This window comes from Cygnus olor, chromosome Z, assembly GCF_009769625.2.
Source record: "Cygnus olor isolate bCygOlo1 chromosome Z, bCygOlo1.pri.v2, whole genome shotgun sequence".
Lineage (NCBI taxonomy): Eukaryota > Metazoa > Chordata > Aves > Anseriformes > Anatidae > Cygnus > Cygnus olor.
In genome coordinates this window covers 33881995-33901740 of record NC_049198.1, presented here as the reverse complement: position 1 = coordinate 33901740, position 19746 = coordinate 33881995, and the positions used below count along the sequence as shown (strand labels likewise).

Sequence of the window (19746 nt, the reverse complement as noted above, 5' to 3'; positions counted from 1 at the left end):
AACAGCATCTTTGTGACTACAACTGACTGAGATTTGCCTGAGATTTCATTTTGGTACTGTCATGGTTTACACAGTATTAACCTTTTAGGTATATGATGGAAAACCTCCTAAGTGTATTATGTAATTCCTTTGTATGGAATAAAGTACCAAAAAAAAAAGCTGCATAGTTTTTACTTCTGTTAGATAAAAACATACTTATTGTTTTTGTTGCTTCCTGATTTTTGTGTGTCTATAGCTATACTGTTGTTATTTTTGCCATCTTCTACCTGCTCTAACAGACTGCTTCCTGCACTTCCTCTCAATCCCAGGTCTGTTTACCTTTGTGCCCCTTTATTGTGTGTCTGATTTCTGTTCCAGGGTCTAGCTGACAGGTTGTCACCTCCCTGTTTATATGCTGGCACACAACCTTTGTGTCCGTGTACATTAGAGTTTTTCTAATCCCATACTATGCCTTGCTAGGTATCTAGCTGAAGTGCTGCAGGCGTCTGGATTCTGCTTCCTCTCCCTCTAGTGGGAGAGGCAGAAAATGAAGGAGACTTAATGTTCAAATGCTGAAATGTGAATGTCTTTTGAATCTCTGTTAAGCGGATGTAGGAGAAGGAACAAAAAGCCATGTGTTTAGCACTATGCTAAAACACAGAAATGATGCAGGAGAAAATGAATAAAACAGAAACCTCCAGTTCTGTTCTGTGTGGACTAAATTTTGGCTATGGCCGTCAGCATCTATCCAGATACTATGAGTATACATGAAACAATAACTCCGAGCAAAACTGATTGTCAGATACTCCTGAAACTTGGAACACTTCTTTTCTGCGACAAGGTAAAAATTCTGCTGCCTCTGCAACACACATGCATTCCTAGAGTGTTCTTTCACCATTCTAAGCCTTAACACTGTTAGGCTGCCACCAACATTTCAAACTCTGTCATGTATGTCCCATTGCACCTACTAGGCTGGCTACTACCCTGGAATGGATATGAGCGAAAAATAGTATTTTCAAGTCCAACCTTCTTTTATGTGCTCAAATCATATTTCTGTGGATTGCAGAGCTGCACTATGCCTGAACTGTCTTGTCCTCTTTTTCAACCTCCTTCAAACATATACACCACAAAATAATTGCAGATGTGGATAAACTATATGGGCTCTGAGAGGCAGATATACAGTAGGACCTCTCACTGCACCCTTCCTGTAGCAGAGGAACTATTGTGCTTGCCTTGTATGCCTGAGTTTTTAGGTATGGGATTGCTTGGAGAAGTAGAAATCCATTATTGGGATCCCCATTCACACCATGGGACTCTGTTGCACTGACGTCTAAAAGAACCTTCTGACCTGTACTGTTCAATGAGTCGTCTAGTTCAACTGCTCAAAGTAAGCTGTGAGCTGCCTAGAAGGGGTTATTCAGTGCCATGCGCAGACTCCTCAGCTGTGTATCTCCAAACACAAATTGTGCACCCTCCGTACTTAACCTGCTTGTGTGTTTGGATCCTCTGTAAATAATTCCTCTGCAACCACTTTCAACATGGTTAAGGGTGTGAAATTGGTGACCTCAGATGTGAGTGAGCTGCCCTATTAAGCTGCTGCTGTCTTCTGTGAGTTGTGGGTGCCTGTGGCTACACCTTCCTGTGGTGGCTAGAGAAATTGCAGGCACTCTGCACCCCAGCTTTAGTGTTGTTCTAGGGTTGTTAACTTCTGGACCACTGCTGAGGAATGGATACGTAAAAAAACGAAGCTACCTGCCCACACACAAAAGGTGTTTTCTTCTGGCTTCTTAAGATACACACTGGTGGTATTCGTTTATATGGAAAACAAAAACAAAAACTATACAGCTGAAAGGAACCATGGTCATAATTGAAAGTAGAAGCAATGGATGATGTTACTTAGAAGGATGCTGGTGAAACCATCACTCAAGTTTTTGAACCTTAATCTTTTAATGTTTTCCAGATTTTTCCTGCTTAAGTGAAATTGGTGGCTATGTACGTTTTGGGTTATGTTTGGTTTTCTCTTGTTTTGGCAGTCACAACTCCCCTTTTTTTTTTTGGCAGTCAGTGGCCTACAGAAATTCTGCATTTGTTTTTCCAGACATCAAAGTCAAATAGAAACCTTTAACATAGGATTTTTAAATAAGCAGGATCTTAATCCCCTTCAAGTTACTGTCACCATCTACAACCGTAACGTTGTTAGTATTTGAGGCACTTTACTGTGTGCGTTCAGACTGCCTTCAAAATTCTTAAAAGCTGCAGTTTGTTCAGGGTGTGTTATCTTTGGTAAATTTACTAATGTTCACCCACCCCTACATCTGAGTGGGAAAGTGGCTCGATGGAAGCAATGCTTTTCAAGTTCTGGTACACGTCAATATTTAGTCACATGATAGTTCCAGTTTAATCAGTCTCCAAGAGTTTAGCAACCTGTCACATGGGGAGCGGTCATAGAGGAAGGTGCAAATTTTCATAAGATTTTCTCAACTGATAGAATGGATTTTATGCTAAATGTCCGGATACTCTTCCACAAAATTACCCTTTGTCTTCTGATGCTACCCTGCCTTTTTCATACCCATGCCTTTTTTCCATACCAGCAGCACAATCCTTTTCTTTCTTCTTGTTAATTCTTTGATGAATATGGAATTGGCAGGAATAAAAAATGCAGTCATTTTGAGGAAATCTGCTAGTCAGAGTTAAACAAAACCAAATCTGGTGAGGTTGTGCTTAACCTGTAAATTATGTCAGAAAATCTGTCTGTACAGTGATTGTTAGTGTTGTAGTATGGAGATTTGCTTCATCTGTAAGCACTTCCCAACAGTTTTGGCTAGTCATTGGAAAAGACAGATGAGAGGGCAGCAGGTGCGCTTTGCAAGGACAGTCCTCTGATGTGTAGGACTGGGAAACAAAACGGGTGTGCCCGCCCCCAGTTCTGAGTGCACAATGTGGAGAAGTTTGTATCCTCTAGAAGCAACGAGCTATGATCACCTAGAGACAGTAACGTGTCCATTGTGTACTGTGCTGAGTTACTATTCAGGATCTAGCCTTCCTGTATAAACTGAGCAAATTTTGGCTGTAATGAGCTCTGTTTAAAATAATGAATTAATGATGAAATTAGGCTCAATTTAGTATAAGGTACAGATCAAAATTTATTTAACAGAGGAGCACAGTCATCAAAGACTAGTAGTGCAGATTTGAGAGTAATTTAAAGAAAACTCAAACACTTGCAGGCATAGACATGCACAGTTAGAGCATTCGTATTACATTAATTGCTCCACAGCAGTTCTTGAGAGCATGCACTTCAGAAATTGCTGAAGCTACGCAGATGTGTGCAAGAGAGGTTGATGAGAATATGGGCCTTTTGAAAAAAGTGCAGCAGGGCAGCAGCTCTGTTTTTCATATTTGTACAGAAAAGCAGATAAACATTTTCTTGGTTCCTGCACTTGCAGTTCAACATCAAACCAAGATTAGTTCCACAGCTTCTGGATAAAAGTAGTTTTTAAGTAATAGGGACAATCAGCATTGCAGCTCTATGATCTACTTTGAATGATATATCTGATATTGCTAGATGAACCTAGTGAGTTCAAGTGTTTGGGGTTTTATCTTTGTTATTTAGCTGTATTTCACATTCTGTCAAAATTGTATTTTTGGAAGGAAAAATAGGCTCAGGATTTATCTAACTTTGAACTTTTTTTGTAGGAAAACTTTTTCATTCTCCATAATGTAAACTTGCAGGACCATCATTGTTTAATTTTCCAGAAACCAATCCAGTAGTTTCTGTTTTGTGTCACTGAACAAAGTAAAACAAGCAGCTAAGGCTAACTTTTTCAGGAATGCTGGACATGCAGATTTTAAAAACACACAGTTCCTGATTTTTCCATATCTTGTTCATATATAGAAAGTTTTCTGTTTACTGTCAGTCCCACAGAAGCAACTTGGGATTTGAAATTGTAATTTTCTTCCTTCCTTAGCATTATGGGTAATAAAAAACTAGTACTTGAAATAACACCTTCTTGCTTCAATATTTATGGATGGTTTCCACAGTATGATGGTTCTGCTCAAATATAGATGATTGGAATGTAGCTTAATTATGAAGCAAGATACGTATACTACTTCAGAGCACCTGTACTGATTGTTCATGTTTACAGAAGTAAAATTGCTGTCAGTTAACCTTTTTGCCACTGCAGCAAGACAGATAAAATTGAATGTATGGAATGAATTTGCATGAAGATGCAAATTTGTAGATGACATTTTTCTGAGCAGAGTTGGTCTTTACCAACTTGAGCTATTTAACAAATTGAGCTATCAGATCTTGACAAGCTGTATGAAGGACCAGGAATTTTTGTAAGATTTTAAGGAGAAATACTGGCATTTTCTCCTTTTTGATTTTTTTTTACAAGTCGAAACTGTTGTCTAACTCATGTAATTGAAAGGATATGCCCAATATAGTTCCGTATGTTTGAAACAGGGCAGTACCTAAAAATAGGAATGTATATTATGAAGTGCAGATGATTTATTCTGCTTTGTGTGCTTGTCAAAGTACAGTGTTGCTGTGCAGTTGACTGAGCTTCTGTGACTATCATTGGGTAACTCTGGGTTGTAACAGGCGATCCATTATGTAAGTTATTAAACTAAGAAAAAATGCATGTAATCTTCTGTTATCTTCTTTCAAGTGTGTTCAACAGATTCTAAGATGCTTGGAAAGAGTGTTCTCTCAGGCAAAAATAAAAACATTTTAACTTGTGTACTTATATTTGGCTCTTGCATGAAGACTGTTCTTAATGCTGTACTACTCGCAAAGTGACTAGCAGACCGAGTTACCTAATATGCAGTAATCTGAGTATGTAAACCACCTTTCGTATTGTGGTATTTCTGCTGGGGTATCATGAGCATGCTATTTATATCTCATCTGGAGGTCCAGGCAACCAAAGAGCAGGGGAGGTGACTTCCCGTAATGAGAGGAGAGCAGCTGGTTGGCAAAAACTGTCCTTAGAGGAACTTTTGACATGAATTATTGTAATGAAGAGAGGAGCAGCTGAGGTCGCCACTTTATACGAGATTAGTGCTTTCTCCCTAGAAACTAGCATATGTGAAACACCCTTTTAGCAGAACAGGCACATGTCTCTTTTCATTCTCCTGCCGTTGCTTTCCCAAAGCTCTATTTGCCTTTACTCTCATGATCATCCTGAATTTTAGCACTTCTTCCTCGTTTACGCCAGATCTCTCTTGGGTAACTTGGATACTTTGGAGAAAGAGGAGGCTAAGACCTCTCTCACTCAGAACTCTCTGAAATGGGGAGAAAGTCTAAGATCTTAATTTAGAAGATACTCTTCTTAAAATTTCATTATAAAAAGTAGTGTTCTTACAATTTTCTGAAGATCTGGGTGGCATTTTCAGCCATGAAGAAAGCACAGTTTGATGTAATTTCCAAAACTGATGATGTATTTATATTGAAGGCCTACTTATTTTCCATGCCTGACACTTGCTTTTTCAGTCCTCTATTCCCTGTCATTGCTTGTTCTGCAAATATAAATTTTATCTTCCGTAATAGGAAATAAGCCAGTGTTCTTAGATTCCTAGGCAGCACAATATTTTTCAATGACTACTTCAGAAGCAAAGGGAAGCATAGCATAAAACAGTAGGTCAAAAATAAATAAATAAGAAATTTATATAGTTCTGCTACTGAGAACATCTTTTTATTATTGGTACCCCTTACTTCAGACTACTTCTAGCTGGAACACTCCCCCTCCCATGAGAAATCAATAATTTCTCTTTCACCTCAAGCAATACAGGGAGATCTTTATATATTTGGTGGCTTGTCATAAATAGTAAAAATAGTATTTATATATAAATTATTGCTTTCTTGAGACAGTTCGATTTCAGAAAAGTTATGAAGTTTTCACAAAAAAAATCCAAAGCATATGCAGACTTATGTAACTACTGCCTATGCCTGCTAATGACACTGTACTGCAATGGCAAATGCTGAGTTTGTCTAGAAAGGAATATCTTGCATTTGTATAAGAGCAAATCTTGAGGAGCAAAAGTTACTTCATTTTATTTCCAGTTACTTTTTTTTTCTCTGTAGTTATCGTCACGTCAAGTAATAAAATTTAATTAGAAGCTAAATTAAATGGTATCCAGAAACTTGCTTCTTTTCTCAAGATGTTATTTTCATTTTTTTTTCTTCTAAACAAATCCTATGTCGTTTGATATTTTCGATATGCAACAGGTATTTGTTTTCCTAAAAGTAAAGAAATAACCTATTCATTCATTCATAGGAAAAGGCATAAATTCACCTAGGGGGGAAAAAAAAGTCTTTTTACTAGCTATAGATTCTTTCAAGTTTATTATTGCAAGAGGTAAAGAGCTGTTACCTAGGATCACTTAAAAAGGAGGAACTGTCAGGTTCCTTGTGTGTATGTTAGTACAAAACTAGCCCTGGCATTTGCAATTGTCTCTTTTGCTCACGTTCCATTTCTGCTTAAAGAAAGTATTTCCTTATATCTTTCACATCACTTCAACTGTTAAAATGATGTTAAAAAACCATTTTTTTGAATTGATACAATAAGGTTCTGACATGTCAGTTATGTTTGATCTGTGAAGTATTACTGTAGTACAAGTAGTTAATAATATGGCATGGCCTTTGAATAATGGTTTCTCTGATTATTTTGATGTGTTGCAAAACAACACTTTTTCACACATTTTCCATATCTATTGATGTTTTAAGTTGCAGAAGACTAAGTAGTATTAAGTTGCACAATACTAAGTAGTATTCAATTTGTTGACCTGTTTTAAGGCTGGTACCTTTTGCATATGAGAGGGTTTCTTTTTTCTCAGGCTCTGTGCTGTTCTTTATTTTGTGGGCTGCCACCTGTCTGAAGCAATCAGCCACTACTCTCTTTCTCTTCCTCTGTACAAAAGGAAAATCCCATCTTCCCATGGATGGTGGAAGGTAACAGGATAATCAGTTCAGTAGTGATCCTCTGATGTCATTGTGGAAGCCGTGTAAAAGCGGATTATCTGTGACCCAGATAAAATAATTAGAAATTACTTGGACACTTACAAATAACGGATCTACTAATCTCATTTCCAAAGTTAAAAAAGGTCTGTCTCTCAACATAACACTACCAGATGTTTCAGTTAAACAGCATCCTTTGCAGAGACTAATCTGAACCCTAATTTTAAAGGATTACCTTTGATTGTTTTTTATTTCAAACACTAAACAGTTTGTGTTTTCATTTTTCCATATGTTCAAATAAACTATTTATATAGAACTAAATACATTTTCTTCATTTTTCCAGCATAGTCCATAAAATATGATTTTCTGTGATTCAAGTGTCATTACTGTAGACAAATACTTTTCTTTAAAGTTATTTAGTAATTAACTTGTTTCTTTGGAGCAGAACTATGTAATGGATGGGCTTTTATAAATTTAATAGATACCATGTGTTCTTTATGCAAGGTAGCATATGTATTATCGTAAACTAAGTGGACAGTGACTTTATTAATTTAATTAATGCTGCCGGGGTTTCCTGTTAATTAAGGGTTTGAATGGTGTACAGTGATATGCCAGTATCCTGGAGCCTCAATGCTGTGTGGATGTGGTAGAGAGAAATTTCCCTTCATTTGCCTTGGGGAGGATGGAAAGGAAAATAATTTAACAGCTGGTGTTCAACAGTCTGTCTGGTGTACAATATGATGCCTATCCACATAAATTTTTCCCTTCAGAAGTATTTTTAAATGTTGATATTTATTAAGGACTATCCTTTATTATTGTTGCAGTGTTTCTCCTTTCACCTTTAAGTAGCAAACATATTTCAGTAGTATTTTTGTTGTTGTAGTAAACAGATATATCTCAACATGAGCATCCTAAATTACTAATACATATGTTTTAACTTTTACTTGCTGTGACTGACACTTACAGAGAATATGTAGTCAGGAACTTTTTTCATTTTGATCAACGTTTCATTCATTTTCAAAAGAAAATAAAATCATTTTAACAAAATGGGAAAAAGATGGAAGTTGTACAAACTAAAGTTTTGATGTTTTTATCCCAAAGGAATATTTTCAAGGAGTCAGTTTTCTTTAGGAGTATCATTTCATTTATAGCATAATGCAAAATGAAGTGTAAATAATGAAAATACAAGTGAAAAAAAAATTCCCTGTGGAATCAGTAAGTCAGACAAAATTTTAAGAGAGATGAAATGCAAAATAATGAAAATGTATTCGGAGTTATTTTATGAATAAAATAAAGTCTGTTAAATTCTTTCCATATTTTGTAGTGTTGATCCATTACTTTTTAATATACAGCAAGCACAAGTGATGTAGTTGTGCTAAAATGCTTTTCGTCTTGAAAAATAAGTATCTTATAATTAAAAATATTTGTAATCACATCTTTAATCAGATAATCTATTAAATACTGTTTGATTAGTGAAATAATAAGGGCTTTTCCTGATTTTTTTTTCAAGCATGGCAGAAATTTAATCAAAGAACTATTAATCCTCATAATTAAGTTAGCATAGAAGAAATTGAGATTGGAAGGGGAAATTAGGATTCCCAGGCCAATGTATTCTTTACTTGGTTGTAATAAACTGTAAAATAAAAAGTAATTGTAGAGAGAAAGCTGTATGTAAACTGTAAACCCAAATAATAATTTGAAATTAGAGATAAAATGGAAAATATATTCATGCAAACCTTGTCTGTATCTGCTTTGTTCTTATCCCTTCTCCTTTTTCTCTCTCTACCTTTAATCCACCTATAGGTAAATCTCCTATTAGAAGACTGCATAAAGTCCTATAAATAAATTGGTCAGGAATTAATCACGTCCTGGTCTTTGAATGAGATTTTGTTAACTGTATAAAGTCTTTTGAACCTCTAACTTATTTTTCTCAAATAGACTAGGAAATGGTTTAACTTTTAAAATGAATATATCCTGCCAGTCTTAAAAGTCTATTTACTTACCATGAAAATAAAATTCTAATTTCTTTTAAAAATCTCTCTTATAAGCTATTTCAAATGTAAGAATAAATTCAAGTGTAAAACATCCAAAGTGGAAAAGGATCTAATCTGTTTTAGATCACTGCGTGGTTTTAGCTTTTAAGGTTTTTAGAGAATGCTTTTATTGAAAATCATTATTTACATTAGTATTAAAGAGTTGTGTAACTTAAAAAAAAATAGTTGAAGACATTTTATACTTTGCAGAGAAACAAAAATGTCATACAAAAAAATATCTTGTTCATCACTCACGGAAGAAGTCCTGTTGTTACAGCTCAATTATTTTCCTAGATAATAAAAGAAGCTCCTTTGAACAATTAAAAATAAGTAACTATAATAATGATGTCTTAGAGTTCTCAGTGCTGAGTACATTTTGTTTAATACATGGGTTGTCAAATTCAGACACGAGACCATTAAAATGACTTCTGTGTGAGGAAGGTCAACAGCTAGCTTTGCAAGGCATTTTTTTCTTTCTTACTGTTTTTTTCTTAAGATGGTATTGGTAAGTATCAAGAAAAATAGTATATGTGTTTTGTCATGTATCTTGCTGTTGAACAGGCATCGGCACCTAACACACCATAGATTTGAAATAGAATGAAAAAAAGAGATCTGTTTGTATCATCTTCTGTGTAGATGTGCTCCTAATTTGTTGTTATATATCTTCTTTTCATTGAGTTATTTAGTAATGACAGATTTAATAACGACAAATCTACTTAACAAAATTCATCAGAGCCTAGAAGAGCCTAGGAGGAATATTTCTTAGGTATAATGTAGCTTCATTTTTCATTTTGCACACAATTTAAGAATTTAAAAACACAGAAGTAATTTTCAGGCTGAATTTAACTGATATTGATAAAATTCATCATATTTTCTTACATGAGAAGTCAAGATTATGAAAACAATGTTGAAAAGTGACCAAACATAAAATCTAAATGTAATTAGGGCCAATAGGGGAAATAGGGGAAATTTCTGAAATATTAAGTGATCTTTTTGTGAAGGTCTCAGTATTTGGTATTCCTCAAATGCTCACCTGTCATATCCTTACATAGATGGAAAAGATGATAAGTAGAAAGAATAAAAAACTGATGGATTGTTCAAGATAGAATGGCACTTCCACATAAAAGCAATGGCTGCAAATCCTGGAAGGCTTGCCAAGTTTTGTTTGTTTTTCCGCTTTCTGCATTGCCGTATTTTCTTTCTGATTCTTATATATTGAGTATCTGAAAATACTGTATCAAGAAAGCATGGCTTAATGCTTGCCTTCTTCAAATGCAAGTATTAAATAAAGCTGTATTTCTTACACATCACTTTAAGCAAGCATATAAGAAAAATTGAACCAGAGGTTGTGGCTGTGTGCTTTGGAGTTAGTCCTGTGAGTTACAAATTACTGCTTCTCCTTTGGAAAATATGAATCAGAGGAAAATATTCTTTCCATGTGCTTGATCTATCATAAACTGGTTCATGATGAATTACATCCTATAGCACAGTTGGTTAAAACACTTTCTTAAAAACCTCTTTTTTTGAGGCAGTTGGTTATTGCTTATTGAAAATATAGATGTGGAAGATCTCTTTCTCTTAGTAGGTAGCACAAGTGCATTCATTTGCAAATTAATCTTGTTAGTCTACAAAATTCAGTCAGTGCTCTTATTGCCTCTTCATAACGGTCTTAGCTGTTGAAATAGCTTACTTAGAGCAGGCAAGCTGCTCCTACAGACTGGCAGTAAGTCCTTAAGGCAAAAACAAAACAAACAAAAAACCCCACAACATTCTGTATCCCCTCAGAAGAATCTGAACCCTTTGCCCTTTGTCTCTCTTTTGAAATTGTATGTTGTTAATTATTTCTGTGCTTACTTCCTCTCCTCTAATTTCTTTTGTCTTTCTCATTAAGGTATGATTTTTTGTCCCTAGTTGCTTTAAGGTGCTTGTCAGTGGGTGTGTATCTCTGAATAGCCAAGTGCAGGAACAATATTTGTTTCCAGTCTGGATGATGACCTTTGGGGTCCAGATGATCTCAATGTGAAATGAATTAGATCTTGGTTAGTCGATCTTGTCTTGTATGAAATAGGAATTTTTATATTTTTCTTGAAGATAGATTTTACTAGGACTCAATAGATATACCAAATTTGTTCATACCAAGTTATTTTCAAACTCTGGATGAGTACCAACTCCCCAAAAGATTTTAACATCAGCATTAGCTGTGAGTCTTAAACAAAACAAAACAAAGAAATTTGTAGCAGTGTTCTATTTCTATTAATAGTAATCCAAGCTGATAGTAGATGCAGACAGCCAAAGCCTCTTAGGCTGAATGCAGTAATGCTGGTGTTACAACAAAACCTTCATTTACATTAAATGCATAAGTTCATGAGATGTGTTAATAAACAGAACACTTTGTCATTCAGAAGAATACGGGTTATTCTGATCCTCCTTCTGGTCCTCCTTTTCTTCTCTGAAAGAATTAATCTCTCTCCTGTCTCCTGAGGGGCTGCTGAGTTTCCTGGGGTGCTGTGAAGTTTCACTTTCATGTGAAAAGGTAAATTGGTTCACTGTCAAATGAAAATATATTTCAAATAAGCCCAGCTATTTGGCAGTGGTTTTGGGGGAGGGAAGCAGTGAGGGGAGTTGGGTTTCTCAAGTTAGTCACCAGCACTTGTTAACTAGCTAAACTTTGGAGAGAGGTGATTCCTCTCATTCCTTCAGCACTAGTTCACAACTTTTATAATGTGTAGAGATTTTGCCTGTTTGTTTTTTAGTTCTGAAAAGGTATCCCAGAAACAAAAGATTCACTGCTTAGTCCCAATTCCTTTACCGTAAAGCCAAAGTAGGATAAAGTAGTTTCTGTCATTTTAATGGAAGAAGGAAGGAGGATTTTCTTTGACTTCCTATCCAACTAAAATCCTTAGTATGTTTTAAAGGTGTGGAAGTTTGACAGGCATTTCTTACAGTTGTTTTCTGCAGTTCCTATTTTGTTGCTTCCACTTAGTTCATTAATGTAATGGGCTGCATTTTTGAGAGAAGCAAATCCTGAGGAGCATCTTTCAGGTCTTACTGCCATGATTGCAACTAAAAAGAAATAGCACCCTGCCCCTTCACAATCCCCAAACTGGGAATTCCTCCAAAAATCTCAAATACAATGTTTTATATAGCAGTACAAACGTGTTAATGAATCATCAAAGTGACAAAACGGAGCAAAAAGCTGTAGTTTTAAGTATTATTTTGTTATGTTACGGCTGCACCCAAAGCTATTTAAGGTTCCTTTTGTGCAAATATAAATCTTGATAGTTAGAAATCAATTATAGCATGGACTAGTATACTGCTGTTCTTTGAAATTCATTAGCAATCATTGCTTTCAAACATGTTAGTATTATTTTATACTATCAGTTAGAGAGCTTTGAGTTGACAAAAGGCTAGTTCTTAGAGATGGGATGTTTTTGCAGTTATGGAAGGAGCATGCCATGAAACCAGTGTTAAAACCTCACTGAAATGTCATGGAAGTAACGTCTGTGCCTATTTATTATTATTCAGAAAGCTGTGTGTGATTTTTAGTGGTCAGCAAAGTGTTCGTCCTGACAAGACTGGACAAAAAGCTTGCCCAAGGAAGCAGAATATTCTCTGGCTGTTCAGTCATGTCCTGATGTAGCAAGGAAAATGGCTTGTGTCTTCTAATGCTTTCTTGCTACCTGTGGAAGGTGAGGGGAGGGAAAGCAAGCTAATATACTAGACAAGCCCATAAGGTAGAGAGGAGAAGCAGTTTATCTATGGGAATTGGAACAACAGACATTATTTACAGTCTTTTGCCTCCAGTCCGGTTCTCTCTCACTCCCAAGCAGTTGTTCAAAGCCACCTAATGATGGTGCCAGAATGTACTTATATAATCTGCTGTGGGCATGCCTTTCCTGCAGAAACAGGGGAGAACTTTGAGAATAGGGGACATCTCTCCTTTGCCACAGTGAGTGTAGAATTCAGCTGATAGGCAGTGGGGAAGAATTACATATTTTTGCAGTTTAGCAAGCAATAAGGGATCCTTTTCTAAAACTAATCATAGTTGGGAAGTGGATTTAGAAGATGAAAATTTAACAAGGGGAGTTGAGACCACCTACATTTGGTGAAGTAGGGAAGCAGCTCCCTTTACATTATGTCCCACTAACATTTCACCATTCCTCTCCAAACATTTATGAAAGAGGGTAGCAGAATCCCAGCAGTGCCTGCACTGAGTTGGATGCACTGGTGGCAAGAACAATCAAGGAACACAGTATGGTTTTATTGCTAGGTAGTGTTTCCAGATGACTTAATGAAGTCGCAACCTAATTAAACCACATCCCTTGTGTGTGTGTATGGCTGGGACAATAGAGACAAGCTCTCAGTTTCATTCAAATGCTAGTGTAATGTGACAGGTGCATTATGTACATGCCTAAATCAATGAACAGTGAAGGGAAATATCAAGCTGCCATGAAAAGAAGGTGGAACCATGAAAAATATTTATTGTATTTTGGACCCAGTGAATAATTTTGGGACATAATGAATTATGCCTGTGCTTGAAAACACTAATGCTACTGGAGTTAAAATTGAAGAGATATATGTGTACAAAGCAAGCTTTTTCATTAAATATATAGTGCGAAAGTGAGAGAAAAGTACCATTGTTTGTAGTTTTAAAAGTTTAATTTTGAGATGACCTAAGTTTAAATTGATTTATTATTTACAAAGCTTTGTGATTTTATTAAATCAATCCTGTTTAAGAGTGTAATATATGAATTTAGTTTACTGTTAGCTGCAGGAGTGCCTTCAATCTGGATACAATTTAGTTTTTCCTTTAAAAAAAAAAGTTTTAAAAAAATCATTTTTATTTTTAGCGTTTACCTCTAGAGACTATGGAAATAGCTGGTTTCTTCTTGGTAGTGCTGTTTGTATTATGCTACTTATGAAGATGGTTGTTTGAAAACTTCTTGCTAGGTCCTACTTTTCAAAATACTACTTCTGTTAATGGTTGTTTTTTTTTACTAAGTTTAGTAAACTTTAACTAAAGTTAAAGTTTACTAAGTTAAGGTATAAATGTGTTTAAATTCCTGTGGTTATCTCAGTGGACTACTCCAAGTCGGGAATGGATGCTTGTGAAAAGTATGTCAAGAGTTTACTTTGCACACATTACTTCTAAATGTCATATGAATTAAGTGTAGCATGTCTATTTATTTTATCCATAATAATGCTGTAAATTTTTGTTGATATTCTGTGATATGTTCTACCACAGTAAAATTACACAGTATAGTGTTACATCATGTTTGTAAAAATCATGTAACAGATTGAATAAATTTGTTGTGCATATAATCTCACAGCTGTTTATAGCTAATATAGAGTAATGAGTAATATGAGTAATATATATGAGTAATATGTAACCTACTGGACTGATGCCAAAGCAGTGTATGCTTACAGTCAATTCCCTGCCTTATTTAGTTGCTTTCATAATAACATATTAACAGTGAGGAATATAATGAAATAGTATTTCATTCTGTTTTCTTTTCTTCGACAGGACACTACGAGTATAGAAAAAATGTCAAACTGTTGTGAAAATGTGTAAGTGTTGTAAAATGTCTGCATTTATTTGCTGATGGAGTAGCTGCTTTTTTAACTGTGTGAGAGAAGAGGAACTGAAGGCATTGTTAAGATTATTTTGCATGTTACTGTCGTGTACTTCCTATATCTAGCAGTAGCTCTCTAATCCTTTGATATTAGTTTTATACAAAGCAGCCTCACATTATTCATTTTCCTTCTTAATCAATAGTAAGTGAAGCTGTATTTTCTTTCAAAAGTACAGGTCGAAAATCACTTGCTATTGTGTTCTTGACATACATTGCATTGATCCTGAGGTTCTCCTCTGCTTCAAAAGTTACCTTCAGTTGATTGATGACATAGATAATTTCTATTTTCCAAAGTTAGGTCTCAGCTGCAAACCATAGTGAAAGAAAAGCTGTATTTATGATGCTGGGACACAATTCATCAGAGTCCAGTAATGGATCCCCAGCCAACCTGTATTGTTTTAGCTGACTGAAGTGCACCATGGGAGTGCTGTCTTTCACTAATAATGCTGTCTTCTGTAGATCGAGGCCCCGAAAGCCATGGCAGCAGACCTTCTCAGAAGTTTTTGGCACTCGCTGGAAGATCCTGTGGTTTATTCCTTTCAGGCAGAGGCAACCACTGCGAGTTCCCTACCACTTTGCCAATCACGTCTAAACAGATGGATGGTGGGCACAGATGGGTCCTCCATGCTGGAAGTGTGTTACAGGTTTTATGATAATAGGACTATGACAGTCTTCAAGTCAATTAAAAGCCACCCACCAATCATAGACATCACAGAGTGCCCCAGGCTTTATTTTAATAGTGGTCTTGATTCTGTTCTGAAATTATTAGAAGTTGTATGTTTAAGTTTAGGCATATTCACTTTCAAATTAGCTTTCCAAAGGGATTTCTGTTGTCTTTGAGGTTAATAGCAAAAACAAATGACTGGAATGCAGTCTTACACTGTTTGATAATACTGGCTCTTTTGTTTTTTTCCTTTGGTAGGAAACACTGAAGTTTACACTGATTGTTAGCTTTTCCACTAAGTGTCTTATTGATTTTTTTTTGTAATCAATAGATCTTTTTAAATAATATTGAGGTCTTTTTTTCTGCTACATATGTTAAAAATTCACTTATACTGCCATTTATTTGTGATGCAAAGTTTTAATCATGCAGCACGGCACTATAAAATGTAACATTTTAAACAGACAGACTTCTTCCTAAACCTTTCTCAGAAGGGTTTTTATAAATTCATGTATATGTATCTGTTTATATAGAGAGATCTTACAATTGTCTTTCTGCATAAATATGATCTTAGTGGAAAATATTTGTGTCTTAATGTCAACAAAAGCTATGAAATGTCCCAGGGTAAAGTATGCAGATGGAAAGCACACTTTGCTCAATATCCCAATGATTTCTTTGCAATAATTCAAAATAAAATAATAATTAAAAAAGTTGTATGGTGCAAATGTGAGAATGATTACGTTTTAAAAATGCAGATATAATTAGCATAATGGACCATAAAGAATAGTACATTGTCGTTAGAATGATACACATTTTATATTTTTTATTCTTTAGTCATGATTAGCTGCAATTAGTTTAGGTGTTTGTAAATGGGGAGCATATATGAAAATATTTAAAAATATTTATATATAAATACAGATATTTGCTACTAATATGTCTGGTAAAGATTACTAGCTGATTTAATAGGGTATTATATTGATATACAATAGCTTTTTGTGGGCCCTTTATGTACAGAAGTAATTAACCAAAGAAAGCATTCTGAAGATAACGTGGTAAAATGACAATGGTTCCTAAGCACCGGCTTGACTTTGCTGTATCTGGAAAATATATGTAATTTATTATAGCCTTGTGTATCTGTACAAATACTAGCATGGGATATTTGTGATTTTTGAAAGTTCTGTGAATTTTCACAAAAAACTCAGAGCTACAATGTTTTAAGTTATGCTGTTTACAGTGTTTCTTGTCTAGTCTAACAGGGCTAGGATCCACCTTAAATGACAGCCAAGCAAATGGATAATAAAGAGGCACAAAATCAGGGTGTACAATATGTAGGCTGGATTTGGAGAAAATTTATAAATGGTTCATTCAAAATGAATGGCTAGCTTTTGAATGCTGTTCATAATGAATTTTTAGATCAGCTCTTTTAAAATTTTAATAGATTCACTGCCTGTGCTAGGTGTTCATTTATTGAATTAACAGATTTTGACGATGCTTTGAAATTGCCAAAATTGCTCATCTTAAAAATCACTTGAATTTTTTGTAAACTTCTAACATTTGAACTAACTTCACTTTTCTTCTCTGTTAAAAATGAATACTAAGCATCATTTAAATTTTGAGCCTAATGTTCAGCTATTCTTTTTTTCACTGCATTTATAGATGTGAGTTTAGAATTTAAGATGGTATTGGCAGCAATATGTAAATGAAGGTGAGTTTCATGAAAAGTGGATGAAAAGGCTGGACTAGCACTTGAAATTAACAAGAATGTGTTTGTACATTCTAAAGTAATGTCTGTATTCACTTTTTTTGGAAGGAATTGAATTACTGTAGTCTCTGCAAAACACATAGAGGAGAGACTGCAATAATAGCAGTCAGTTTTGGTTTATATGCCAATATTTAAAAGTGTGTCATGAGCAAAATGTAGTGTTTTGTTTTTTTTTTAATCAAATTTCAAATTTCATAGCAGATCATAATTCTTTGATGCTTATTAAGACATAGGATCAAGAATGTAACTGTTCTTGATATATTCATTATGGGGGCATATAATTATTCTTTCTGATTTCTATCATCATCATCTCAGGTAATTTAAGTATACTTGGAGAACCAAATCTGTAATCCAAAATCAGCTCAATAGTTGGAGCCTCAATTATAAACATTGTATTTTTAATTTTTTTTCCCTGATATGCATTGAATGTTATCTGCTTTGCGGGGATAAAAATACACAAAGTCTAAAAGTGTACTTTGTTCTAGTATTAAGAAAGAGGAAGTGCGAAACATAAAAACCAGTCATGATAAGGCACAGATTAGGGAATAAACATGCTCTGATTGGACTACAGAGTGTATATACAAACATCCGTGCACTCATGCGAATGATTAATAGTTAATGATGAAAAATGTTTATGCTTGGACATTAGCAAGTATTTGGTCTTCTGTAACAAGACTATTTTAGGATTGTAGTCTGTCAGGCTAGTGCTGCAATGCAGGGTAGAGCCTTACCTCTCTTATTCTCGAAGTGCCCTCTTTTGGTCATATTATGCAACGACAGTTGAATCGTGGCCCGGAGCATGGACGGGCCCAGCTGTCATTCTTCATTATTGCACAGGGGTAATCTGGAGCAATAATTACATGATTTGGGCGTGTGTCTGTGCTAGTGGTCAGATTAACGTATCAGGACTGGACTGCATCTTAAATAGGCAGACAATGTTTTGGGTCTGCCTCAAAGGTAGTGTAGCACGTGGGATTTTTTTCTAGAAAATTTTCAGAATCAATAGACTTTCCTTTCAAACAATATATTATAAATTTAAATTCTAAGGCACTTACTCAAATGACCCAAAGAAGAACCTTGGAGCTTAATAAAATGATGTATATGAAAATCTTGCCTGAATCTGAGATGAAAATGATAAAGTCACAAATTCACAATTTCTCAAATGTTTTCATATTCTTAGATATTTTTGGTAAATATATTTTTTGTAGATTTCACTCTTAACATTAGGAACCAACATAAATATTATTTAGGCAGCTACTTTATTTTTTATCCTAATTTTGAATGTATGGAGGAGAGAAGGGAGTGTTTGTATACACAGTCATTTTCAGTCTTGAGAAGGATTCACGAGTAAGAACTTGAGAACCGAGTGGAAGGAAAGATTTTGAACTAGGCCTCCTTCTGCTTGTCTTGAATCTACAGTGGGTGAGTGTGAAGGGAAAATTCGTGAATGTGCAGTGAAAATGAAGATGGGACCAAAACAGGTGCTTTGATTCTTTACCTAAATTTACCAAGTTAAGTGAAATTGCAAAGAGCAGGTGTTATGCCGTTTAAGTATCCATGCCATCATTATTCAAGTCTTTCATTGTTCATCATACAGATGTCTGGTTTTATTAAGCAAACTATTCTTCTAAGAAATAATGAAACATGCTTTGTTTTGTGCTATAGCAGGCCACTGTACCCCAATGTAAGGAATGTAGGCGATAAAGTCAGGATTTCAGCAGTACTGTGAAAGAGATTTTTTTTTTTCAAGTCCACTTTGCATACAGACAAAACATGGTAATAGATGGGTTTCTGGTAACCTGAAATTGTTAGTTAACATAAATCACCTTTTTATAACATGTCATGTACTGTATTTGTCCAGCCTTCCTGCCAGCAGTACATCACTTGTAGCAGAAAGCTGCTGCCATGCATTTGAGGTTGCTGTCACTTGGATGTATTTTTTAACTTGGTGATCTCCAACCTTTGTTTTCACCATGCAATTCATTTTGCTGCTGCTCACCAAAACCAGACCAACCAACCAACCAAACAAACAAACAAAAGAAAAAAAACAGTGTAGCTTTATTAGAACAGCTGTATCACAAAGATAAAGCTTAATACTGTTGATTGACTCTTCTCAATTTCCCAACTGGAAATATCATTGCATTCCTTAAAAGTGTTTTCTTTGTATGGTGGAGTCTTGATCTTTCTGGAGAAAAAATGTTGCTTATTCTACATATATTCCAATCAATAATACTGTATTAGTACTTCTAAACTCTTTCTAAGATAAAAACTATATATATTTCCATAGAATCTGCTTCTGAAGGATGAGTTACATAAAATGATGTGGATATCTATTAGTAACACCTAGTATTTCTCATTCAATCCTGTAATTCTGCAGTTGTGTTATTTATGTAAGAATAATAAATTGATTTTTATTAGCATTGTGTATAAGAAATACATTTTTATTTACAATCTTGCAACTGATTGAGAGTTAACTGTCAGAATACATAGGTACTATTCTGCTTTTTGCTTTCAAGAAACTACTAGCTTTTCCCTGGCAGCAAAATCTCTTATCTGATGTTGAAGTCTGTAGACGAAGATTTGAACCCAATGAAGAGATCCAACTAAACATTGTACTTGTCCATCGGTGCTAATAGAAAGAATATTAGAGAGCTTTGTATATATGCATATAGCAGAAGCCCAGCATATGAGCTTCTAACGTCCTGTCCCTCTTCAATCAGACCATT

The 19746-nt window shown here is 35.0% G+C and overlaps 1 protein-coding gene across 9 annotated transcripts in view; it reads left to right on the top strand.

Annotated features, from left to right (window-relative positions):
- The window catches only part of ZDHHC21 (zinc finger DHHC-type palmitoyltransferase 21), a 44979-nt gene extending 25545 nt beyond the window's left edge, over positions 1-19434 (top strand). For all 9 annotated transcript variants that reach the window (XM_040541017.1, XM_040541016.1, XM_040541021.1 and 6 more), the window contains 2 exons: positions 14489-14532; positions 15057-19434. In XM_040541017.1, coding sequence (XP_040396951.1) covers positions 14489-14532; positions 15057-15189 — 177 coding nt within the window. In that variant the 3' untranslated portion in view covers positions 15190-19434. The remainder of the gene's footprint in view (positions 1-14488; positions 14533-15056) is intronic.
- The last annotated feature ends 312 nt before the right edge of the window (positions 19435-19746 follow it).